Source organism: Budorcas taxicolor, chromosome 4 (assembly GCF_023091745.1).
Source record: "Budorcas taxicolor isolate Tak-1 chromosome 4, Takin1.1, whole genome shotgun sequence".
Taxonomy (NCBI): domain Eukaryota; kingdom Metazoa; phylum Chordata; class Mammalia; order Artiodactyla; family Bovidae; genus Budorcas; species Budorcas taxicolor.
Genome location: NC_068913.1, coordinates 21054623 through 21081945, shown reverse-complemented (window position 1 = coordinate 21081945; position 27323 = coordinate 21054623). Strand labels below are relative to the sequence as shown.

General features: G+C 34.7%; 1 protein-coding gene across 1 annotated transcript in view; it reads right to left on the bottom strand.

Annotated features, from left to right (window-relative positions):
- PHF14 (PHD finger protein 14) overlaps positions 1–27323 on the bottom strand; it is a 195372-nt gene that overhangs the window by 130843 nt on the left and 37206 nt on the right. Inside the window, exons 7-13 of the mRNA XM_052639076.1 lie at positions 25531–25668; positions 7976–8122; positions 6917–7187; positions 6512–6618; positions 5306–5401; positions 3390–3493; positions 1320–1451 (exon numbers count right to left, since the gene is read on the bottom strand). Coding sequence (XP_052495036.1) covers positions 1320–1451; positions 3390–3493; positions 5306–5401; positions 6512–6618; positions 6917–7187; positions 7976–8122; positions 25531–25668 — 995 coding nt within the window. The remainder of the gene's footprint in view (positions 1–1319; positions 1452–3389; positions 3494–5305; positions 5402–6511; positions 6619–6916; positions 7188–7975; positions 8123–25530; positions 25669–27323) is intronic.

Below are 27323 nucleotides of genomic sequence, written 5' to 3'. Positions count from 1 at the left end.
CCACTGATGAGTTTTCCAAATTTGCTGGCATATTGAGTGCAGCACTTTCACAACATCATCTTTCAGGATTTGAAATAGCTCAACTAGAATGCCATCACCTCCACTAGCTTTGTTCATAGTGATGCTTTCTAAGGCCCGCTTGACTTCACATTCCAGGATGTCTGGCCCTAGGTGAGTGATCACACCATCGTGATTATCCGGGTCATGAAGATCTTTTTTGTACAGTTCTGTACACAGTTTTGTACTGTGTATTCTTGCCACCTCTTCTTAATATCTTCTCCTTCTGTTAGGTCCATACCATTTCTGACCTTTAACGAGCCCATCTTTGCATGAAATGTTCCCTTGGTATCTCTAATTTTCTTAAAGAGATCTCTAGTCTTTCCCATTCTGTTGTTTTCCTCTATTTCTTTGCATTGATCACTGAAGAAGGCTTTCTTATCTCTTCTTGCTATTCTTTGGAACTCTGCATTCAGATGCTTATATCTTTCCTTTTCTCCTTTGCTTTTCGCTTCTCTTCTTTTCACAGCTATTTGTAAGCCCTCCTCAGATAGCCATTTTGCTTTTTTGCATTTCTTTTCCATGGGGATGGTCTTGATCCCTTGTCTCCTGTACAATGTCACGAACCTCATTCCATAGTTCATCAGGCACTCTATCTATCAGATCTAGGCCCTTAAATCTATTTCTCACTTCCACTCTATAATCATAAGGGATTTGATTTAGGTCATACCTGAATGGTGGTTGAATTTAAATATACAACTAGCCAGAAATAAAGTCTTTGGTGACACTAATTTAGAAACAAAATACTAAACTACATTTAAAGCATGAATATGGAGGCAAATTCTTGATAAAAAACAAAAATAATGAATTTTTAAAAATGTTATAATAAAGAGTTATAAACACACTAAACAGAATTCATGCCTTAAGAAACCATTGCTAAGATATTAAAATAGCCTCAATTAATTTAAAATTCATTTATCAAAAAAACTGCTACATCTCTATGCATATAATACTATAATAAACACATATGTCTGAAGTATTCTTACCACAAAAAATGATAACTATGAGGTAATGAATATGCTAATTAGCTTGATTGTGGTGATTATTTCACAGTGTATACATATATTAAATCATTATGTTGCAAACCTGAAATATACACAACTTTTAAATGCCAATATTATTGGAAAACATTATAAAATATTCAATTAAAAATATACTGAAAACTTTATTATGCATCAAATATGTTCTAACACTTCAACTTATACTTTTGAAACTAAGAGCAACACCAGTTCTAACATCTAAATGCTCTTCAGTTTACTTACCAATAACTGTTTTTGGTCTTTCTTGGCATCCTCGTAAGAGGAGGGTCCAGACATCCAAGATGGTAATGGAGTTTACAGGTATCACACAATAAAAGAAGATGCTGATCATGGTTCTTCTTACAAATTCCACAACTTTGATAAAGGCAGCAATAAAGGATTAGAATAATAATTATCATAGTGAATAGTTAATTTATGGCATATTTTTAAACTTTCAAAATTTCATTGTGATTTAACTTAATATTTCTTTAATTTAAATCAAATACTTTTTTATAACACATCTTTTTATAATGGCAATAATCTAAATACTTTTTTTGAGAATTAGAATAGTTTAGATCTATTATAAATTTAAATTTTGCTGGAGTCAAACTATTCAGAGAAGGGCATATGTTAGGTATTTATTCTAACATCATCTAAATTTGAATTATTACTTAAAAGCCCATGTAACATCAGACCAAATTTTCTCTAGGAACAAATTATTAAACAAAAATAGTTTTCAATTTCCTACCTCTCTAAAACTACAAAGAAGTTACTTTACAAACAAAATTCCATTTATTTTCTACCATTAACTGTAAATCTTTCAAAGAACCTTCAGCATGTAAATAAGCTACATATGTAAATCTTTTTACAGAATCAGACTCTGAGTCTTAAAAATATACCAATTAATATCTATTATAAAGAACTGGAAGTTTTATTATTATTGTTACTGTTGTTTTAGATTTTTGACTGTTCTTAAGAAATCTAACTTTTCTTGTGCAAAAGGTCAACTACTCCTGAGAGCACAAACACCATGATCTACCAATCCAGTGTATACTTATATTAGGAATGTGAAGGGTGAGGAAAAAGTTGTCGAGAACCTAAAACAGCCATACGTATACAGAAACAGCAATGATGTTTGAATTTTAAATAACCTTAGGAAAAAAAATCAAATATACACGTATACAACAAAGACCAATCAATACTTGGTCTCAAAGTTGCTCAGAGTAAAAATGAAAAATTCCTAAACTGTATCCTGAAACAAAAATGAGCTGTAGTGATGAAAAGTCAGAAGTACAAGTGATAAGCCTGACTGTTTCAAATGAAGCCATTTTATCTGGAAAAGCTAGACTGTGACAGTGCTAGTCTTCATCAAGTACAGTATAGACACTAGCGAGCTTGTCCCACATTTCAGGGCAGTTAATTGCTACCACCTATGGAGAAAGCCTCCAAGCTAGAAGAGAAAGTAGTTATTGAGACTGATATTGTTGTTGCTATTTCTGAGAAAGAAAGAGGTTGTAGAGAGAGTATGTATACATTTAGATAAGCATATTTACTTGTGTGTGTGAACAGATACATTTGTGTGTGTATGGATACACACAAACATACTTGCATCTTCGAAACTTTCCTCAGTTAGTTTCATCAGCTACATGAAAAATAAGTAAGATCCAAACCTACTGGTATGGAAAGAAATCTTAATAACTATATAAAACTGTTACAATGGTGAACACTGTAAAATACTGAGCCAAAAAAAAAGAGAACAAAAATATTTGGGGAAATGAAATTACTACAACTGAGCACAGAGAGAAAAAAAAAATGTAGACAGATTCAAATCTAAAACTCATCTTCATTATCCACCACTACCACTGTACAAAGGCAGTAATTCAAACTATAATATCCAATACTATCTAAAAACACACGTAAACCTCTAAAACTCACTCAAGCAAAATAAAATATAAATGTCCATTTATCTAACACACTGTTTTAACTATTTAAGAAAATAATCATGTGCATTACTTAAAAGTCACTTTCCAATTCTCTAAAGAGGAGTTTCCATGGAACTTGTGCACATATAACCCCAGTTACTTAAAGTATACAAAAAATGATTTATCATTAAAAGAGGAGCGACTCTATCCTATCATCATTCAGTCTGGAAAGTATTTTTGATGAAGGTATTAATAAAATCAACTTCAAACATATTTAACTTTAAATTCTGATATAAACAGAATTCATTCACAAATATTTCAAGTATCTTGCTACTAAAAAGTATTCATTTAAAAATACACTATATTAATCTGTCAAAATTTCATTACTTGCCTATAAAGTACTGCAGGAAGAGTAGATGCCTTTTGTGTACCCCCTTCTTTTTTACTTGGTTTTCTCTCCTTGGGTGCTCGCAAAATTGCCGGTATGTTCAACTTCTATTGATTTGAACAAATGCAGTTTATTTTGTTTTCAAAGAAAAAACATAAAGCAACATTTTTCTTTATACGCCGTTCAAGTCAACTAATATGCTAGGATCGTGAGCGGGAAATGTTTTACAAGCTTTTACATTGGCAAAAAGGACTAAAGTGAGTTTTTGTCTCATAGTCACTGCTGTGAGAAGCCCATAATTACATACTTTCATCAATTTTCTCTGGACCACTAAAACATTGTGAAAATTAAACTTCTACTTTAGCTTTAAAAGTGAAAGACAAGGGCAAGAATTCAAGAACTTGAAAAAAAAAAAAAGAACACGACAAAAAGAATATTGAGGCCGTTTATTTTCTTAAACACCACAGCTACACTGATGCTCCAAAGGTTAATTAGAAAAATTATCTTATTGGACCAAACTCTTCACAAAGCGAATTAGATTCTCTTTGGGTTTCTACTAATCTGTAGTATACTGGCTTCTCAGACAGCAACCATCTATCAAAGTCATTTCTCATTGGCCCAGTGGGCCAGCATCAATTCAACCAACTGGAAAAAAGTGTCCTGCAAGTGGTACAAACGAATTCTACTTCTCCTGTGTATTTTACATTTGCACACAGAAATGCATGTGCTTCTGTTTCAAGTGATTTAATAAATTAAAATGCTCTTTCATAACTTATACTAAATAGATTCTTATGAGACAAACTTGCAAATCAGGCCAAAAGATAATGCTAGCTTGCCAAATAAACTAATAGGCTTGCATTCAGTATTAATTTCACTAAATATAAAATATAAAACACTATAATCTTCCAAATATTCACCAACAGCCTATCAATAGAAATGAAGGTCAACTGTGCATATGTAACTACTCATTCTCACCTCTTATGTTATTCATTATACTATATGCCACATACACCCTGTTGACAAAAGAAGCATCTTCAAAGCTAGCATGGCACAATACATATCAGTATGTATTACTTTCTAAAATGTGTCTACACAAACTATATAATGCATTTGGCTCTTTATAAAACTTTAAAATAAATAACACAAAAAATATCTGTTCTTTAAAAACCTTCCTTCACAAATAAAACTATTTCCATAGTGAAAAGACCACAGCGAGTCTCCATCATCCTTAAAGAAATAACTGAAATTATTCAAATGAAGTATTAATTTAAGAATTAAATACACAGTACTAAAAACAGCATTCAAAGAAATCCATTTGGCAATGATTGTTCTTTTCAATACCAAGAACTTTAATAGGCTCAATATGTTCAAGGATAAAGTAATTGCTTTCATAATTAAAATGAAACTAATGAAGGGAAAAACTACACTTTAACATTAAATTTCAAAAACCATTTCTTATAAGTTCAAAACCCATCAACATGAAAATAAATCCAGTTTTCCTTTTACATTTCCCCCATTAAAAAAAAACAACAACAACTAATTATAGCACAAGAACAGGACAGAAGAAATGTGGCAAGGAATCTAAAACTGCTATGTAGAGGTAGAAGAATATGGTAGGAGTAACTCATGCTTCAAATCTTAGCTTCATCACAAATGACAGGTCAATCAGTTAGAGCAAATGAAAAAATTTTACAAACAAGATAGCTGTTAAAACAACCATATTAAGCTACAGGTTCTCAGTAGGCAGCTTGCAAAGCTCTAGATGCATTTCAGGCAGAAACTATTATCCCAGAGGATTAGCTGGCCCTGATTAAACAGAATTCTTCAGTTAGTGAAGTGACAGTTGTATTAGAGATCCAATCTTTGAAATCATACAGAAAGCAAGAAGAGAAAGAGAGAGCAATTGGAAAGAAACTAACCTGCCCTGTGATTCTGCCTAGTAAGGCCCATATTCCTTGTCCTTCACTTCGAAGTTTTCCATTCATGTTTTGTAGTTCTTCCAAAGATTCACAGAGCTATAATGCAAACAATTCAAATTAGTAGACCATTACAATATTCAGTAACATATTTGAAAATATAAACAATTTATCAATGTCCAAAATATCTACATTTCTATTCCACATATATACATTCAAGTCACAATACACTGAAAAATGAAAGTCTCCAACTATTTAAGAAGCACCAACAAAAAGTAAACATTTTATGTTAGTATTCTACTAATAATGATACTTACATATTCTATTATAGTTTATTATATAATTTCACAGACACACTAATTAACCCTTATGAGTGTATCAAGATGCACTCCCACCATTTTTCCAATATGAAGATGATCTCTATCAATAAGTCAATACTGGGGACATCCCTATGGTCCAGTGGTTAAGAATCTGCCTTTCAATGAAGGGGATGCAGATGTGATCTCTGGTTGGGGAATTAAGATCGTACATGCCTCAAGTCAAGTGAGCCTGAGCTCTGCAACTAGAGAAGCGCACAGGCCGCATTACTGAGCCTCGCACCACAATGAAGACCCAGCACAGCCAAGAGAAAAAAAAGTCAATCCAGATTTTGCTCATGTTACTTATTATCTCACATTTAGTCACAACTTGTTTTTATACACTTCTTCATGAACTTCTTCATCTTTAGAATGAAGACAGAAAAGAGAAATTTTAATCGAGAAATTGTTTTTTTATCAAAAGTAACAGAACAATTTAAGAAAAACAGTAATTCAAAAGTAAGTTTTAAAGTTTTCTATAACTTAGAAAGATAAATGGAGCCAGACTTGGGCCTCAAACCCCAACTCTATGCCTTGACTACCTTTGTGAACCTGGGCAAATTACTTCACCTGTTTAGGATTCAGTTTACACTTCTGAAAAAGGGAGCAGTAATCATAAGCCACATTATAAAGCTGAAGTGAGAATGAGATGAATTAACACAAGTAAAAATGCTCAAAACTGTGCCTGGCACATAGAAAATACGCAGCGTTAGTGACAGTAATGAAGATAACGAGGGGTCGGAATTACAGACAAGTCATAGAAACTCCAGAGGAATTTCAAAATGAAACATAAATTAAAAATCACAAAAGAAATCATCAATAAGATGTAATTACATTACGTTGTTTGTTTTACCTTATTATATTCCACATGAAGCTTTTCTTGTTCATTCTCTAATTTATCCTTTATATTCTTTTGTTCAGCCATATTCTCCTGAATTTGAATCATGCGCATATTTCTCTCTAGTTAAATTAAAATATCCAATTTTAGTTTAGAAGAAAATAAAAGCTGATATACAAAATATACAAAGGAAGAAGCTAGCCATACAGATGATCACATGGATAAACTTAGACACTTTTAACCCTACTCACAAATACATTAAATTAGCATTTTGCAATAATCCACAACTTATTAGGAATATAAACATATTTGATATACGTAGCAAGACTAGTAAATTTCTAAACATTGACAGTGTATCAAATATTTCTATCGGCAAACTGTTCTCAATGAAAATGTGCGTGCATCAGGGCCTATACTGACCGAAATAATAATTCACAAAATCAGCAGTGAGAGCAGGTTGCTTATGCTTTCTCCTTCCATCCACACTAGAACTAGTATCTGAATTGTCCACTGGGAAGATATCTGTACTGATCCCCATTAGTTCTGCTTTCCGCATTAGTTTGCGAATGGCTGAAGCACTGCTAGTGAGTGGTCTGGGCAATTTTTCCCTCGGAACCCAGGCCTGGGGTCTGGTGGATCGAGCTAGCTCTGCTTTGGCACGATACTGCTGAAGCCGGGCATTGATCCTTGCCTATAAAAGAAACGTATACAAATTTTAAAAGATATTAAAATGGAACATACTTATGATTTTTATTTCCACCCTTAGCAAGAGTAAGGACGATCAGAAGTTCCTCTATTGAGGCAAGTTATATCTATCCACAGTCCTTAATATCCTCAGCATAATTCTTGGGTTACAATAAATTAGGTCTACCCCTAGTTAACAACTGCCCTAGCCTATGATTAATTGTCAAAAACTAGTATAATTAAGCTGAAGTTTCTCTTCTCAACTAGCCTTATACTAGTCTTCATAAATTTACTTAATTTACATACAAATATATTTCATGACAGGCAAACTAATCAAAGTCTTTGCACATATGAATCTTAGAACAGACTGAAAAAAAGATGTGGTCAACATATTGCACTGATAGAATAATTTCCTTTAAGCCACATTCTTTAATGTATCAGAAACATGTTTTATAAATGACTGCTTTGTTGAGACTAGATGATGAGTAATGTATTCAACCACAAACTATACTCTCCATTTACCTTAATGACAGTCCACTTTCTAGGTAATTTCACAATTACACTAACCAAATTTCACAATTATACATCATATATCAAAGACACATGAGATCTTAAATTTCTTTCTTTTTTTTAGCCAGGCTGTACAGCTTGGGGGATCTTAGCTCTGTTACCAGGGGTCAAACTGGAGCCCTTAGCAGTAAGAGAGCAGAGTCCTAACCACTGAACCACCAGGGAATTCCCTGAAATCTATACCCTTGAAAGAAAAAAACAGGAGTTTTGGAATGAATCTCATACCTGTGCTTCTGGTGATAACTGCTTCTCTCTCTCTTGTAAAGACATTTTACAATAGGATTGTAGAGCCAAGTAGTTTTTTCTCTTCCACTTTCTGTCTAACCTATCTGCATGTTGCTTACAATAAGCAAAAAATGGATCTGCTATATCCTATATAAAAAAAACAGAGGGGGGGGGGAATGAACACTTCTTTTACTCCAAAGGGCCATTTTTTAAAAAGCCATAAGAGATAATATTTCCTTTTTGAAGAATATACCACAGTGCTGGTTATTCCTAAAAATAAATCACAAAATTAAGTTTTATACATAATGATAAAGTCGCTGCTTTAGGAACTTAATCCTGTATACCAAATTCAAATTAACAATTTTTTTTCTTTATACGGCCTTGTGGATTTAAACAATACTGAAATCAAAACTTAGGTATAACATTAAGTTATACTTGTTACCTAAAAAAAAAAAAATCACTGTTTAAAACAAATAAGATATTAATAGGCATAGGTAGAAATCATCATTAAAGTTATTAATACATAGATTAATATTATAAAACAACAATATATCTAGAAAATATAGGACTAGTCAACAATAGGGCATTTCTAACTGACAAGAAATGCACAGGCAAACTCTACCTGGAATAAAACTAGATTAACAAGGCCAGGCCTTATGGATGGGGAGTTCAGGGGAGAATGGATACACGTATATGTATGGGTGTGTCCCTTCACTGTTTACCAGAGACTATCATAGTATTGTTTGTTAATCAGCTATACCCTAATACAAAATAAGATGTTTAAAAAAAAAAAAAAAAAGGCCCGGCCTTGTCAATAAAACACCTCAGATATGCTCTTTAACTCTACAAAATTCTAAAACCTCAAATGGAAACACAGCTCTCTCACAGTCTTATTTTATGGTACTACCTTAATGGGTACATATTCATAAATAATAGGATACAAAAACATAAAAGGAAATCTACTATCAAAAATAGGAAAAAAAAATTGTAACTATGTAGGCAAAAAAATGCATTCTGCAATGTGACTGCCAGCAAAGCAACAAGTAGTTCATTCTTCAGGTCTGTCCCAAAGAGAAAAACAGATAAGCTGCCCATAGCAGTTACGTTAGGGTCTCTTAGGAAGGTGGGGTTTTACAACCCAAAGAGAACTGATAATGCTAACAAAAGAAGAAACAAATGAAAAGTACTAAAAGAATAATCATCATATAGTAAAACCAAAGTGTCCTTAACATTAAAAACAGCAAAGTATATAATGCAATTTTCTAGTATGATATCTACAGATGTTACAATATAGCACTGTGAATATTGTAATCAGAGAATCTGGACATATAAAAACCTGGACATAAAACCTGGCCCCACCAATTAAAGATTTTTGTGGCGTTAAACAAGTTGCTAATTATCTCTGGGTCTCTGTTAACTCATTAACAAAACAGGTTTAATAATAATTACTTCATATAGGTACAGAAATAAATTTTAAAAATGTAGACAGGAGATTGGATTCTCTCTCTCTCTTTCTCTCTCATTCACACTCACACACAGCTGCTTTCTCACAATGTGCTCTACACATCCTGGCAATAGAAGAGAGTAAGTGGAAATAAAGAATATATTGAACTATAGTCAAAATGATCTCAAGAACCATTCTACTGTCTTTAAGTAGTAGGTAATGTTGAAATTGAGTTATCAGAGATAGGATTCATGCTTGCATAGGTCAGTTAAGCATTAGAACCAAGACTCTGACTTGGTAAAAAGACCAGTCATCTCTGGTCAAAAAGATATATGAAAAGGACAAAGTAGTCCAAGTAATTTTTCTTTTGTTTCATGACTTGGGATTGGGGACAATAAATCCTAAATCTAAGGCTATCAAGACCAAGGGATTAATCTTGTTTAGAGAATGAAACAGATATTCCAAGTAACCACTTTCCATTAACATCTATCCTCCCCTTTTTCCCCTTAGTACTAGAATCTTCTGAGTTTCTACTGGATACATGATGACCTTGCTAGAAAATTTCTACTGAAGACCCTCAGCAGCTGAGTATGGCCATGTGATAAGTTCTAGCCAATGAAGTTTATGAAACTTCTTAATTTCATAATTAAAGACCTTGACCCTTGAAAGGAAATATCTACTCTTCACCTTCTTTTCCTTCTTACCAATGGGGTACAACCCAGGCAAGGTGGTGATAAACCATCTCTGACCATGTGAGAAAGTACAACAAACTAAAGGAATACGCAGCAATAAGTAAGAGGCACCTGGTCCCTGGAACCAAACTCTCCTGAACATAAAATCAATCTGGAATCACAGAAAGAATTTAACATCTTCCTTGTTCAAGTCACTGGCTATTCAGTTTTATTAAACCATTCCAAATAGTGTGCTAATTAATAATCTGGTTGACTTGGAATATCCCCTCAACTAGCCTAGAGGAACTTTCAAGATTCTATTCCCAGTAGAAAATAAAAGGGAAAAAAATTTTTCTAAATATTCACCATGTACCAGACATAGTGCCTGTTTTCAGGCTATCTCATTTATCTCTTATCACTACCACATGAGGTGAGTTCTATTATTTTAATATCAACTTTATGGATAGAAAACTGAAAAAGAGAGAGGCTAAGTTGCTGACCCAAGATCCACTGCTAGTAAGTAAAAGCTGTCTTTTTCAACCATTGTCATCAGATTTACTTAAGGACATTTCCAAATAGAAACGACAAAAGCCCAACTCTGGACATGTGTCTCAGTAGGTCTAAGGCAAAGAGTTCTAAATGTGAATGCCTTGAGAAACAGTTCCAGTAAACATAAATGAGTAAAACGATGTAAAGAGGCTGGGAAATTATAAGACAAAAATAATGGTGGAAGTAGGGGCAAAAGCGGAATGTGGGGTAAATGGTAGGGAACTGTGACAAACTGGAATACCCCATCAACTCAAGTTATCTTTTTATTGCACTATTCTTATCAAACAAAATGTATCTACAGGTCACATTTAGCTTGTGGACCTCTGAATTTCATGATTTGTTCTAGAAGCTTAAAACCAAAACAATTTTTTCCAAACAAAGCTCCCTGACTAATACTGATTCAACAGTTCAAACGACTATAAGCTGAAAGAAACTATTAGGAATCTTTGTACATTGAGAACCAACTGGCACTTGTAAAAATGGAATATTTTTAAGAAAAGTAGAGAGACTTTATTGGTATCTACATAAAATTGTTTATTGAAATCAGAAAAGTGTAAATACATCATGAGTTAGGAGCATAACATGTTTATCCTCTCAGATACAACACCATCTTTTCCACCTCACTTCAGCCATTTAATTCCTATGACTGTACCTAAATTCTGAACTCTTTCCATAATACAATTCCTCAAGTATTCTCTGAGCATCATCTTTTATCTTTCCTGATCACTTCTTTTCAGACTCAACTAAGTTTTTAATACTTTTCAGATCTCCAATGTACAGACTTTTATCCTCTGACTGCCCCAGAGCCCATGGGGCTCTGCCCTCTTTACCTGATTATTTCAGGTATTAATTATTTGTTTGCAAGGTGCAGTCCTCTCTTCACTTGTTCCTCTCTTCCTCATCTAGCTTCATTTGACAAACCTAAAGCACAGGTAAATCCAACTCTTCCCCTATTTTAACCTGCATCAGAGCAGCTGAACATATTCCCAAATTAATTTCCATTCCATTTTTATAGATAATCACTGAACAGCTTCATCTCTAAAACTTTCAGTATCTCCTCTCTATTCTTAACTTGCCAATGATGGCCTTATTTATTTCACTGGAGAGGTTTCGAAGGGAGGAGAAAAGCAATTAAATGAGAACTTCCACAACCTCCAGTCACTGCATACCTCAACCTATCTGCATGTCTACACATATCCTCTGACTAATCTCCTGTTACTGGGGATAAACTGCCCAATGTTCCTACCTAAGGTTGGCCTTCAGTTGCTCTTAATTCACCCCATCTTCCCTCCAGCAATTCTACCTCTTGCTCATTTTTTCTCTCTACTGGCATACTAAAAACACTGTAATATCCTTTAAAAATACTTAAAAGACATTCCTTGGGCTCTCATTTGTAGTTCACTTCAAAGTCCCCCTTAAAAGGAAAAATCTAAAGCCCTGCCCACATTAGCTGTCTTCAATTCTGTTCCATTCCTAAACTTTCAACTACTCTCAACTTCTCTAATAGCTCCTCTCAAGTGAAACTGACCTTCATTTTGACAAATTCAATGGTCATTTCTCAGTCTTAACCTTATTCCTTTGACACAACTTGTTTACTCTCTCTTTGAAACACCTGTCTTAGTTGTTTTTTTTTTTAACCTCACTAATGACTCTGCCTCAGACTCCTTGGTAGATTCCTCCTTATTTTCCCAAATTTCAATGCTGTTGAATGCCGAGGTAGCCCTATGACTCTCATCAGAACTCTTCCCATCTCCTTCTCCTCTTATACTCTAGGTAATTTCACCTAGTCATCTCACCATAAATACTATCTATACCCTGACACTCCCAAATCTGTATCTTTAGCCTTGATTGCTTCCCTAAACTTCAGATTCTGATGGTCAACTACCTACCTGATGTCTCCACTTACAGGCCTAATAGGCATTTTGAACTCAACATGTCCAAAACTGTCCTCAATTTCCTTCTCTTCTGCAATAAATCTGCTCTTCCTGCAGTCTTTTCTACCTCAGTAAACCATAACTCCACTCTACTAGAAGCTCCACAAAAGCCTCTTGATGAAAGTGAAAGAGGAAAGTGAAAAAGCTGACTTAAAACTCAACATTTGAAAAGGTAAGATCATGGCATTCCGTCCCATCACTTTGTGGCAAACAGATGGAGAAACAATGGAAACAGTGACAGACTTTACATTCTTGGGCTCCAAAATCACTGCAGATGGTGACTGCAGCCATGAAATTAAAAGATGCTTGCTCCTTGGAAGAAAAGTTATGACAAACCTAGATAGCATATTAAAAAGCAGAGACAGTACTTTACTGACAAAGGTCCGTCTAGTCAAAGCTATTGTTTTTCCAGTAGTCATAAACAGATGTGAGAGTTGGACTATAAAGAAAGCTGAGCGCCGAAGAATTGATGCTTTTGAACTGTGGTGTTGGCCAAGACTTTTGAGAGTCCCTTGGACAGCAAGGAGATCAAACCAGTCAAACCTAAAGGAAACCAGTCCTGATTATTCATTGGAAGGACTGATGCTGAAGTTGAAGCTCCAATACTTTGGCCACCTGATGCGAAGAGCTGACTAATTGGAAAAGACTCTGATGCTGGGAAAAATTGAAAGCAGGAGAAGGGGACAACAGAAGACAAGATGGTTGGATTGTATCACCGACTCGATGGACAAGAGTTTGAGCAAGCTCCAGGAGTTGGTGACGGACAGGGAAGCGTGGCGTGCTGCATTCTCTGGTGTCACAAAGAGTCAGACACGACTGAGTGACTGAACTAGAAGTTCAGGCTAAAGAGAAATCACCCTTTTCCTCTCTCTTTCTGTTTACTCCACAATCTCTCAACAAATAGCTATAAAATCTATCATTTCTTATTACCTCTATCCTTAAAACCCTAAACCATTCTATTTTTTCTCCCTACTTTCACCTTCGCCTCTCTATAATCTTTACTGAATACAATCATCAGGGTCGTCCTTCTAAACATCAGTTGACTCACATGTTCTCTATGCAAATCTGATAGCTTTCCCTCTCACTCAAGAGTGTAAATCCAAAGTCATTCTCATGTTCTTCCAGTCCCTACATGATGTAACTGCCTGCTGCCTCTATGACCTCCTTCCACTCCTCTTACCAAACACCAGCCCCCACCTCTGTATCAGCCATACCAGTTCTTCTTGGTCCTCAAACCAAGCATGTTTTCACCTCAGAGCCTCTACATTCTGTGCCCCCTGGCTGTAACATTCTCCTCTCAAATAAACATAAGCTCCCTACCATTTTCCTTACATTTTCTTCCACAAAATGTCACGTTCTTAGAGAGCCCACCTCTGATCTCCCCATATAAAATAGTACTGTTCTACTTCCCTTACTCCCTACATACTTTATCCTGCTTTGTATTTCTTCATAATATTTATCACAATATAGCAGTGAGTTGAGGATAAACCCTTAAGTCTGGAGACAGAGAAGTGATTACTCGTTTGTCTCAAAATTATTGGTATTTTCTGGTAAACTTTTTCACTATCTGTCCTCTCTCAATCTGCCACTCAAATGTAAACTACCTTAACAACAGTTTATTTTGTTCAATGTTAATCTCCATAGGCTCCACAGCAAAGCCTAATACACAGTAGCTCAATATATCTGTTGAATAAATATGCTGAATGAATGACAGTAAAAAGCATTAATCTGTAATCCTTAAGTAGTTCAAAGGTAAGAGACAGATAGGCCAAGAAGGTCCACTGAAGTTTCTGATTCTTCTAGGGAATCTTATTTCTGTATTTACAGCACTTCTTGTCCATCAGAGGCACCTGTGACATCTTTTAACGTTGTCTTGAAAGACTCTTTAATGTTTCATTGTGTTTACTATCTAACCCCATCTACGTGACTTAAAGCTATTTTTATGCTCCCTGACAAACTCCTCCACCCCCAAACCTAGAGTTTATAGTGTCTTGCACATATGCACAGGCCCTCAATCATGACTGACTGATGTTAACTGAGTACTATTAAGTTATGTTTGAATATAAATTTCACTGTTTGTAAACAAAAGTTTAGGTCACCCTGTAACAAAACAACTCAGTTTTAGAACATGAACTCAATAAGGACTTACTCCTGATAGTCACATTCCACAAATGCTGGTTGAGTTATATAATTCAGCCCTCAACAGTGATGCCTTTGCAAACACTACATGATTAACTATTTAACATACAGTTTTAGTTTACTTTTTAAGGAGTCTTGTACTCAAGTCTAAAACTCCCAAAGATGAAGACCAAAGGATAAAAACAATAAATCTAAGCAAGATTTCTTAATTTCTTGAATCTAGTACTTGAAATTTCTAGAACCTTTTACAGATGAAAAATTTTCATGCACATTCAATGCCCAAATGCTTGAGAAGGAAATGGTAACCCACTGCAGTGTTCTTGCCTGCCTGAAGAATTCCATAGACGGAGGAGACTGGTGGGCTATGGTCCATGGGGTCACAGAGAGCTGGACACAATTGAGTGACTAACACTACACTAATGCACAAATGACTAGTGTCTAGATACCAAAAAAGAAAAATTTGACAATGTACATATTTTCAGAACCATAAACAAAACCATACATACGGCTGTTTAGTACCCTTTCCTATAAAAACTAAAAGTAACCCACTTAATTTTATTGAGATCTTATTCTAGCTGTTGCCGCTAAGTCGCTTCAGTTGTGTCTGACTCTGTGCAACCCCAGAGATGGCAGCCCACCAGGCTCCCCCGTCCCTGGGATTCTCCAGGCAAGAACACTGGAGTGGGTTGCCATTTCCTTCTGCAACGCATGCAAGTGAAAAGTGAAAGTGAAGTTGCTCAGTCGTGTCCGACTCTTCGAGACCCCATGGACTGCGGCCTACCAGGCTGCTCCGTCCATGGGATTTTCCAGGCAAGAGTACTGGAGTGGGGTGCCATTGCCTTCTCCCTATTCTAGCTAAGAATCTGTATTCAATTTGATCTCATTTTGAAAGGTCTATTTTTTCCTATTTTTAGCATTTATCACTTGTTCATTTTTCACTTTTATGACTTAAGTATTTTATCAATTCTTAAAATTCATACATATTATATGCAAAATATGGTGGTCTAAAATGAAAGTGAACTAAATCTAAATTTATATTAAGAATTTTATGTAAATTATATTTATTTAAAAAAATAAAGCAGTTTCTTTACCCATCATTAAAATACTATCCTTATTTATATCTTTTATATAAAAAATTAATACTAATCTAGCTAACAGAAAAATAATACTTTATGAAAGCAAAATTATCCTTTGGCATCAGATTCTACAAAACATTAGGTATTAACTATTTATATTAAGCTCATTAAAATCTGACATTAATATTTTTTCTTGCAGGAAAATAGATGATTTAATGATTATATAACACTTTAAAGTATTCAATTCTACTTTTCATTTTTTAACCACATCTGTTAAAACAAAAAGAAAACCTATGTTAATTTATTCTGCAGCCTAAAGTTCAACTTATGCAATATCTGTTTATCTAGGAAAAGTCCTAATAATCAGCTCTGCACATACTTAGGAATTATCCATTTGCATTTATTATATTTTATTATTTCCTTACACATAGTCATACCATTCCAAATTCATTATTTTTAATTGCAGTTTATAACCAGATAAAAATATAGTCTTATGGTAGACATCAAATTTAGACAATGACACAAAACTCACAAAGTTAACTGAAAAATAATGATATAAACTATTAAAAACACAATTGGTGTGTTTTTATTCTATAGGTTATTTCTTACTTATATTATTCAAAAAAGATTTGAGGTGGCTTATTAAAATAGACAAAGCATACAATAATTTAATTAAGCTTTAATTATTAATTTTAAACCTAAGTAAGGACTGTCGTGTGTGTGTGTTTAGAAGGTAAGAGTGAATAATGAAACGAAGGGAAAAACGAAATAGGAAAAAATAAGACGAAGCCCAGACATACAGAATATTTCTCAAAGTACTCTGTGTAGGATTATAAAAGTAAAGCCAATATTAACGTCAAAATAAAACAATGAGGAAAAAAGTCTTGAAAAGGAAGGACTACTGAGAAGCCAATCCCACTGTGATGAGAGAGGCTGGAAGGAAAAGGGATGACACTCTTAAAAGGCAAAGATCAGGTAACAGATCAAACCTAGGGAAAAGAAAGGTCAGAACATCAGAATTCTACTGTGAAGCAAGGAAGAGAAAAATGGAAACGGTGACATTTTCATTTATTTCTTTCTTTTATTCAAAATAACTGATTCTTCTTTTCCTTCTTTTAATACATGATAAAAACACTACTTCATTTGATCTAAGTATATGGATGAGCTACAGTGAAAGGAAATTAACTGCCAACTTCTTAGGCTGGTTGTAGCAAACTGTTTGTTAGCTGCTGACTCCCCCAGCCATTCCCTTCCAACATATTCCTTTTTTGTAAAATTCATTTTCTCTGACAGAAACTAAAAATGTCAGGTTTCACCAATTCATCTTATTGCACTGCTAATGATAGCCATAATGACTATTTTGACACATGAGATAATGGGACAATCTACTGGAGTGAATATATGAGAAAATTTTTCAGTCCTAATGATAAAAGAACCCTCTCCCCTCCTCCTCTGTTTCGAATTATATAATGAAAGAACACAGTGCTTATTTAGAGCTACTCCAGCAATACTGAGACCATGAGACAACAAGGTTAGGAACCAAAAAGAAAAGCATATTGATGTTGGCAGAATAGAAGAATAAAATAAGACTTAATCATTGAGCTTCTGAAACAACCCCAGAACTACTATTGTTTACGGTCTCCTGTCATGAGATAGTTAACACATGACTACCACAGTTAAGCATTCCATTACTTGCTTCCAAAAGCCTAGATAAGGTCAAACATCAAAAAGATGAACAACCAAAACACTTATCATAAGAGTCACATGCACACTGGTAGTAGACTCCACATGTGGCTCTGAAATTTCCAGAAAAATAAAGAAGTTATTGCAATCAGTAACATAATTCACAATATCAGAAACCAGTTAATAAGCAAACACACAGCTACACCTACTATTAAGAATTGAGAGAAAGAACACTACATAATGTACTGAGAAACAGGCTCATCAACATTCTCAGTTTAAACAAAAGAAAAAAATCAATAAGGCTTTCAACAACAAAAGTATAAAAAGTACACATCAACTAAATGAATAATAGTTAAGAATCAAAATAATTTTATCCAAGAACATAAACATCTAATAATATGGCTCATGTAAATGTTTGGAGCAGTTGATAATCTGTATAAATTCCAAGTAGATTATATTTCTTACAGTCATACTTCAAAAAAAAGTTAAATATGATTCTTAGAGAAGTACCAAAGTGAAAGTGACCTCTCTGCTAACAGGTAACCAAGCTGGAGGAAGAGTGAGCAACTTATGCAAACCAAAGAGACACATGTATGAATCAAGTTATTCTAATACAAGAAAAGGTACCAGGGAAATACCCTCAGACAATGCCCATAGATAAATAGGAAATCAAAACAAGGATAAATAGGAAATCAAACTGCAATTCACTACACACAAAACGATGGTCTGAAAACTAATTTTACTCTAGAACTCTTTTCTTAATGAAATCTTAAAAAAAAAAAAAAATCTTAAATGCTAAACAGCTGATCCCATACAAGGTGAATGATAGAAGGGACTGGGCCCTCAACCTGTATTCTAATCGTTGAGAACACAGTGAAAAATAATGACAAAATACCCCTGTCCTCATGAATCTATGTCCTAATGAAAGTGATAGACAGTAAGCAAAATAAAAAGAATCATACATATTATCACACACCATGATCAAGTGGGACTTATTCCAAGGATGCAAAGATTTTTCAGTATCTATAAGCCAATCAATGTGATATACCATAATAACAAATTGAAAAATAAAAACCATATGATCACCTTTATAGATGCAGAAAAACCTTCTGACATAATTCAACATCTATTTATGATTTCTCTTCAGAAAGTGGACATAGAAGGAACATTCCTCAACATAAAAAAAGGCCATTTACGATAAATCCTCAGTTAACATCATAATCAAGGGTGAAAAGCTGAACGCATTTCCTATAAGTTCAGGAACAAGATTAGGATGCCAACTTGTACCACTTTTATCCAATATAGTTATTTTGGACGTCTTCAACACAGCAATCACAGAAGAAAAAGAAAAGGAATTCAAATTGGAAAAGAAGTAAAACTGTCACTGTTTGCATATGATATTGGTGCTATACCGAGGAATTCCTAAAGACACTACCAGAAAACTACTAGAGCTATATTGGACAGCGGTTAGCTTAGTTAAACGGGGAAGAAAGCAGCAGAAAAGAGAATAGAAACTGTTATGGGAGCGGGAGGATTGCACCTTTAGACAGGGTGACCAAGAAAAGCCACAGTGAGTAGCAGATATAGAATGAGGACCTGAAAAAAAGTGAGGGAACGAGCCATATAGGGGAAAGGCAGCCCAGGCAAGGAAACAAATACAGAGGCCCAGAGCAGGAGCTCACCTGGCCAATCATTCAAGGAGCAACAAGTGAGCCAATGAAGCTGAATGAGGGAAAATGATAAACTCAGAGAGGTAATGTGAAGCCAGATCACACAGACACTTATATATCAGCAGAGACACTGGCCTCTAGTTTGAATCAGATGGAAAGCCATTAAAGGGTTTTGAGCAAAGGAGTGACCAGATCCGACTTAGATTTTAATGGGATAATACTAGCTACAACTGAAAATGTCCTCTGTTCTCTACGAAAAGGCTTAACACCAAAGTATGACCTAAAAGCCAAATCTGGCACTGCCTGTTTTTGGAAAAACAGTTTTATTTGAACACAGCCATGTTCATTCGTTTATATATTGTCTATGGACTTTCACAATCAGGGGCAAAGTTAAATAGTTACACATAAGCCATAGGCCCACAAAGCCTAAAATATTTACTATCTGGCTCTTTATAGTAAAAAAATTGTCACCCTCCACTCTAGCAAGACAAGGCTAGAAAGAGCTGGGAGGTTATTATATTAATCCAGGTGACAAAAGAAGACTTGGACTAGGGCACAGCAATGAACTTAGCAAGCAGACATGGAACATGTACTAGACATACTTTGAAGACAGGATATGCTAATGGATTAGCTATGGAGTGTGAGAGAAAGTGATCTGAGTAACTGTCAGCATTCATCCAGAATAATTAAAAATAATGCCTAAAACAGCCATATAAAAATATTACTGAAGATCTCATACAAAATATCTACTTTTAAGGGATGTAACTTCTTCATTAATTAATTTAAAAATATTTTGATCCAACAAGAGCCATTCTTACCAATCCTGGTTCTTCTAACAATATTAAGGCATCAGTTCAGTGCCAAATATCTAATTTAATCCAATTGAAATTTAATCCATGAATGATTTCAATCCATTAAATCAAAGGTTGTAGGAAATAAATTGATACCTAATTTCACATTATTTCAAAGAGAATTTTTTACATGGTAACAGATTATAACAATGTTCACAGTACCAAAATCATACTTTATCATAGAAGAAACTACCATATGGTTGAAGTGAAAGATAAGGAATCTTAAGGCTAACTATATGATGTGAAACATAAGTTGCAATGAGCATAACTGGGCCTGTTTTATAGTTTGCTTTTAACAATAAGATATATTTTGTCATGAAGTGAAGTGAAGTCGCTCAGTCGTGTCTGACTCTTTGCGACCCCATGGACTGACTGTAGCCTACCAGGCTCCTCCGTCCACGGGATTTTCCAGGCAAGAGTACTGGAGTGGGTTGCCATTTCCTTCTCCAGGGGATCTTCCTGACCCAGGGATTAAACCTGGGTGTCCGTCATTGTAGGCAGGTGCTTTACCATCTGAGCCACCAGGGTCATAACATAAATAACATAAATATTCTAAATAATCGAGAATTTTCACAAAATGGGTCAAAAGCAATAGAATAGATCTCACTAATAGGATAAAGTACTATGGCAGATGGCTATAAAAAGATGTAAAAAGTATGCTAGGGTGTATGATGTCACTGGATGAAACCAAAGTACTCTCTCTCTTTTTCAACCTTTCTTTGACTGCCTATATAAAACAGTATTAAGAAGTAAGAAATCCAACTTAATAAAACAGTCTTTAAAAAAGACAAAAAAAGGTGCTTTCTCTAATGTCATAAAACTGAAACAGAAGACAAGGCATATCCACAAACAGCAGATCTATTCTGATTTAAAATTTATTTTTTCATCAAATATGCATTACATAAATCTTACTCTACGGAAGTACAACCAGGAGAAGTAGCCAAGAAGTTCATTTTAACAAGATGTTTACTGACAAGAGCAAACTTCATTGATATTGATTCAAGCCAAGTCTTGTATTTTAAAACCCTATTTTTCAACTATATAACTGTTTACAAGAAGAAACCACAAATGCATGCAAATATGCTTTAAATCATTTTCCCAAAAAGAGTTCATTTAACAAGATGGGGAGAGAAAAATCCCACTTCGTTATTCCAAAATCCAGAATTCCTACCTGATCAATCAAAGGAGGGAGCAAGGCAAGGAAAAAACTTCAGGCCCAGTTTCCACACCGTGATTTATCTAAATTTCCCTGTAAATTTCCCCAGATTAGCTCACAGATATATAGATATTCAGACCACAAACTGTAAACTATTTATTCAGTGTAATACTGTATTTTGTTTTAATTTGAATGCCTTTAGATATGGAGATGCAATCTCTAAATCACTATGGACCCCATTATAGCCCTTGTCCCATACATGGCTGCTTCACACGTTTTCATTAATTAAATGGCTACTGCTTCTGCTGCTGCTAAGTCGCTTCAGTCATGTCCAACTCTGTGCAACCCCATAGACAGCAGCCCAGCAGGCTCCCCGATCCCTGGGATTCTCCAGGCAAGAACACTGGAGTGGGTTGCCACTTCCTTCTCCAATGCGTGAAAGTGAAAAGTGAAAGTGAAGTTGCTCAGTCCTGTCCAACTCTTAGCAACTGTCTACCAAAAATAATGATGGATGGCACTATACAAAGAGACCCAAACTACCACAGTATAAGAGGCAAAGTCCTCTCAACAAGTTCTAAAAGAAATGGCTACAAAAAAATCATCCTGGCTTACAAAGTTCAAAGTTTCCAGAAGTAAAGTCATAACCTTAACCTACAGATTCTCTGATCCAGATAGTCACCGAGAATTATCTGATCTGCTGAGTCTTACTTCTTTTATCTCTGGATTTCTGCCAACCATCTTGAGTAATTTCTTGTTGTTCAGTCGCTCATTCATGTCCAACTCTTTGTGACCCCATGGACTGCAACATGCCAGGCGTCCCTGTCCACCACCATGTCCCAGAGCTTGCTCAAACTCATGTCCATTGAGTCAGTGATGCCATCCAACCATTTGTCTTTTGTCATTCCCTTCTCCTCCTGCCCTGGATCTTTCCCAGCATCAGAGTCTTTTCTAATGAGTGGGCTCTTCACATCAGGTGGCCAAAGTATTAGTGCTTCAGCTTTAGCATCAGTCCTTCCAATGAATATTTAGGACTGATTTCCCTTAGGATTGACTGGTTTGATCTTGCAGTCCAAGAGACTCTCAAGAATCTCCTCCAACACCACAGTTCAAAAGCATCAATTCTTCAGTGCTCACCTTTCTTTATGGTCCAACTCTCAAATCCATACATGACTACTTGAAAAACCATAGCTTTGCCTTGTCGGCAAAGTAATGTCTCTGCGCTTTAATAAGCTGTCTAGGTTGGTTATAGCTTTTCTTCCAAGGACCAGGCATCTTTTAATTTCATGGCTGCAGTCACCATTGCAGTGATTTTGGAGACCAAGAAAATAAAGTCTGTCACTGTTTCCACTGTTTCCCCAGCTATTCATCATAAAGTGATGGGATGGGATGCCATGATCTTAGTTTTTTGAATGTTGAGTTTTAGGCAAGCTTTTTCACTCTCCTCTTCCACTTTCATCAAGAGGCTCTTTAGTTCCTCTTCACTTTCTGCCATAAGGGTAATACAATCTGCATATCTGAGGTTATTGATATTTCTCTCGGCAATCTTGATTCCAGCTTATGCTTCAGCCAGCCCGGCATTTTGCATGATGTAATCTGCATATAAGTTAAATAAGCAGGGTGACACTAAACAGATTTGACATACTCCTTTCCCAATTTTCAACCAGTCTGTTGTTCCATGTCCAATTCTAACTGTTGCTTCTTGACCTGCATACAGGTTTTCCAGGAGGCAGGTAAGTGGTCTGGTATTCCCACCTCTTGAAGTATTTTCCACACAGTCAAAGACTTTGGGGTAGTCAATGAAGCACAAGTAGATGTTTTCCTGGATTTCTCTTGCTTTTTCTATGATCAAACAGATGTTGGCAATTGGATTTCTGGTTCCTCTGCCTTTTCTAAATCCAGCTTAAACATCTGGAAGTTCTCAGTTCACGTACTGCTGAAGCTTGGCTTGGAGAATTTTGAGAATTCCTTTGCTAGCATGTGAAATGACTGCAATTGTGTAGTAGTTTGAAGATTCTGTGGCATTGCCCTTCTTTGGGACTGAAATGAAAACCGACCTTTTCCAGTCCTGTGGCTACTGCTGAGTTTTCCAAATTTGCTGGCATACTGAATGCAGCACTTTCACATCATCATCTTTTAGGATTTGAAAGAGCTCAACTGGAATTCCATCACTTCCACTAGCTTTGTTTGTAGTGATGCTTCCTAAGGCCCACTTGTCTTCACACTCCAAGATATTTGGTTCTAGGTGAGTGATCACACCATTGTAGTTATCTGGATCATGAAGATCTTTTTTGTATAGTTCTTCTGTGTACTTTTGCCACCTCTATCTTTTGCTATCTTTGCTAGGTCCATACCATTTCTGTCCTTTATTGTATCCATCTTTGCAAGAAATGTTCCCTTGGTATCTCTAGTTTTCTTGAAGTGATCTCTAGTTTTTCCCATTCTGTTATTTTCATCTATTTCTCTGCATCGATCACTGAAGAAGGCTTTCTTATCTCTCCTTGCTATTCTTTGCAACTCTTCATTCAGATGGATATATCTTTCCTTTTCACTCTTGCCTTTTGCTTCTCTTCTTTTCTTAGGTACTTGTAAGGCCTCCTCAGACAACCATTTTGCCTTTCTGCATTTCTCTTTCTTGGGGATAGTTTTGATCACCACCTCCTGTACAATGTCATGATTCTTTGTCCATAGCTTTCCAGATTAGATCTGTCTATCATATCTAATCCTTTGAATCTATTTGTCACTTCCACTGTATAATAATAAGGGATTTGACCTAAAGGTCATATCTGAATTGCCTAGTGGTTTTCCCCACTTTGTTCAATTTCAGTCTGAATCTTGCAATAAAGAGTTCATGATTTGTGCCACTGTCAGCTCCCTTGCAGTCCAAGGGACTCTCAAGACTCTCCCTTGTTTTTGCTGACTGCATAGAGCTTCTCCATCTTTGCTTGCAATGAATATAATCAATCTGATTTCGGTTCTGGCCATTTGATGATGTCCATGTGTTGAGTGTTTGCTATGACCAGTGAGTAATCTACATGACCCCATTATACAACTGCTCCTCTATATAGGTCTACCAAATAGCTGTGAAAATGCGTATGTCCCTTTACTACACTTCTTCAATTAACCAAATTACAACTCATCATATTCAGAGACTGGCACAAAAACAGATACATGTGCCCAAATTATAATCCCCAATAGGATCAATTCATTGGTAAAATATGTCCCTCAAAATTGGCTCAAAAAATTTTCTTCATGAAATTATCTTTTTTACTTGTTTCTTGTCTATGAAATAAAACGGAGTAAGATGAAAGCTCAACATAAAAAATATATTTTTACATGACACTGAAAATTTACCCAATAAAGTAGCATAACAACAGAGGCTTAGATATAACCATAAATCTATTCCAAATATAAAGTAAGAATTATAGAACACTCAATTACCTACTTATATAAAAAGCTTAAAAAAAAAAAAGAAAACAAAACTTGGTCTCAGGATCCCTTATAGTAGTAAAAGGTTTTGAAGACCTGCAAAGAGTTTATGTGAGTTAGTTAACATATTAGAATTTAAAATTGAGAAATTTTTAAAATATTCATTTATTTAAAAATAACAATAAGCCCACTACATGTTAATAAAAATAACAATTTAATGAAAAATACTAAGATTTACACACATAAAAATTTTTAGTGAGAAGAGTGACACTGTTTTACATTTTTGCAAGTCTCTTAATATCTAGATTAAAAGAAGACAGCTGGATTTTCAAAACTGCTTCCACATTCAAATGCTTACATTGTTACATGCTATATAATCTCTGGAAATCTCCACTATTACTTGTGAGAAAATTAAGAGCTAAAAAAGTACGTATTATTTTCATACTGTTATGAAGACAGTTTTAACCTCACAGACCTTGAGAGAATATTGAAGAGTCCCAAAAACATACTTTGAAAACAACTGACTGCTTAAATTTCTAGTATGAAAATTTTAGAATTAGAAATAATTGTAAAGAAATAGAAATGCAGGTACTGAAGACAGGGTAATGATTTTATTTAAAGAGAAACAGAGCAAGGTTATTACTAAAATATAATTTTAGATTCTTATATAAGATATGCAGACATTATAATGCTTTAAAACACCTTGAATTATGTTTCATTTCATCTGTCAGATTTCATTATAAAATTTGTAACATGTTTTCCAAACGTATGGCTAGATTTAAGACTAAAAAAATTCATATATATTGTTTATTCAAAGTTTTAGACCAGTGATCTAGGCAAACACTTAAAGAATAAACTCACAAATTTATTTTAAAATGCACACCTGTTGGAGAATATAATGGAGTCATGTAAGTCTTAGGAACATATTCACCAACCATGGATTTAAATAAACCTACCTCTTCTGCTGCTGCCTCTGAAAGCAGACCTTCCTTCTGAGCACAGGTCACATGGAAATAGGCTCTGCACATCCCTGCATCACAGCTAATGCAAACTCCAGTTCGAGCAAAACGAGGGTCTTCGCAGAAACTACACTCCTACAATGGAAAATAGGAAAAGTCTCAGAGGGAAAACATTCCCAGAACAGAAACTGCATTCTCATACAAAGCTTCTACAAAATACAAATAGTGAACCAATAGTACCAATAGTATATCAATATAAACAAAAACCATAGGTAAGCCAAATATTTATAAGAAAAAAAGTAGTTCTTTCTATATAGTTCTACAAAACCAAAATTCAACTTACATAATAATGATTATAACAATAAGTAGTTGAGGGCTTACCATGCATTAAGCACTATTCTAAGCACTTTACAGGAATTAATATATATAATTCTTTACATATAGTGTCATTTGACACTATTTCATAATAATGTGTGGAAGAAATACTACAGTCATTCTCATTTTACACACGAGAAAACTGAGGTAAATGCAGTCTTTAACCAGATAATCTTAAAGACCATGCTCTTAACCATTAAACTACACTATTTCAACAATAATATACTATTTGAAAAAATTAAAGAAAATGAATAAGAAGCCAGAGAAAATTCACCAAAAGATCTAGACATTGAAATCAAAGAAATAACACATTTTTAAAATATATTTAAGAGAAGCAGAAGCAATCGTAAGGAAACAATTTTGTGAAATTAATAATAATACACAATATAACCAATTATTTATATTCTTCCTGTATATAAAAGGAAAAACTGCAAAACTAAAGGTATAAACTGTTGAAATTACCCCAAATGCCAGCACCCTGATTTATTTTTTCATACTTTTAACTAAACCACAGAGAGGAAGAAAAGAAAAAAAAAAACCTGCTATCAAAATATACTCTATAAATATGAACCTTCACAAAAAAACTTGCTAAATTATGAAAGACCATCAGCAGACAGTTAAGACAGAACTGCTTAGTAAGTGCATTCTATATAAATTAAATATGAGGGAAACATTTAAAAAGAAAAATGAAAAAGCTTCAATAGATGTTAAAAACATCATTGTAATACTGTTAACAGTTAGTACCTACTTGGTAGACAGTACCAAACTGATATATTAGCACTGTTATCCAAGAACTGTGTTCTGGGCACAGGTGTGAAAATACTGCCAACTCCTAACATTCTGCTGCCTAGTTAAAGGTCTTTTCCATTAACAGTAGTATATGTATGGTATAAAATATCAGCAAGTAGTAATATAAACATGAAACCAAAAAACTGTTAAACAAAGAGAAAGAGAGGAGAGGGGGATGGAGAAGGGGAGAAATTAAACTATTTAAAGGATGTCAATACCATGAACAGAATCAAATTGTTCAGGATAACAATTTAATGTAATTTAATGTAATATGATGAAATTGGGCAAGGGACTTCTGACAGTACACAAGAAAAAGTGTCTGACACTGAAGTCCTAAAAGACTATAGAACAATCTAACAAAGAAAATAGAATCTTCTTCAATTGCTTGAATCATTTACAATGCTAGGGAACGAAGCAACTGAGAACACAGGGGAAGAAAGTAATCAGGATTAGGAAATGGATAGACAATGTGGTCTAGAGAGCTGCCTAAGATAAAACTCACAACATTGGGTTTGATTTTGCAGATGAACTTGACAGTACATAATTTTTTTACTCCTTTTCCTAGCAATACTTCAACACAAAAGCAGGTGATAATGAAAAACATCATCTGATAATTATACATTTAA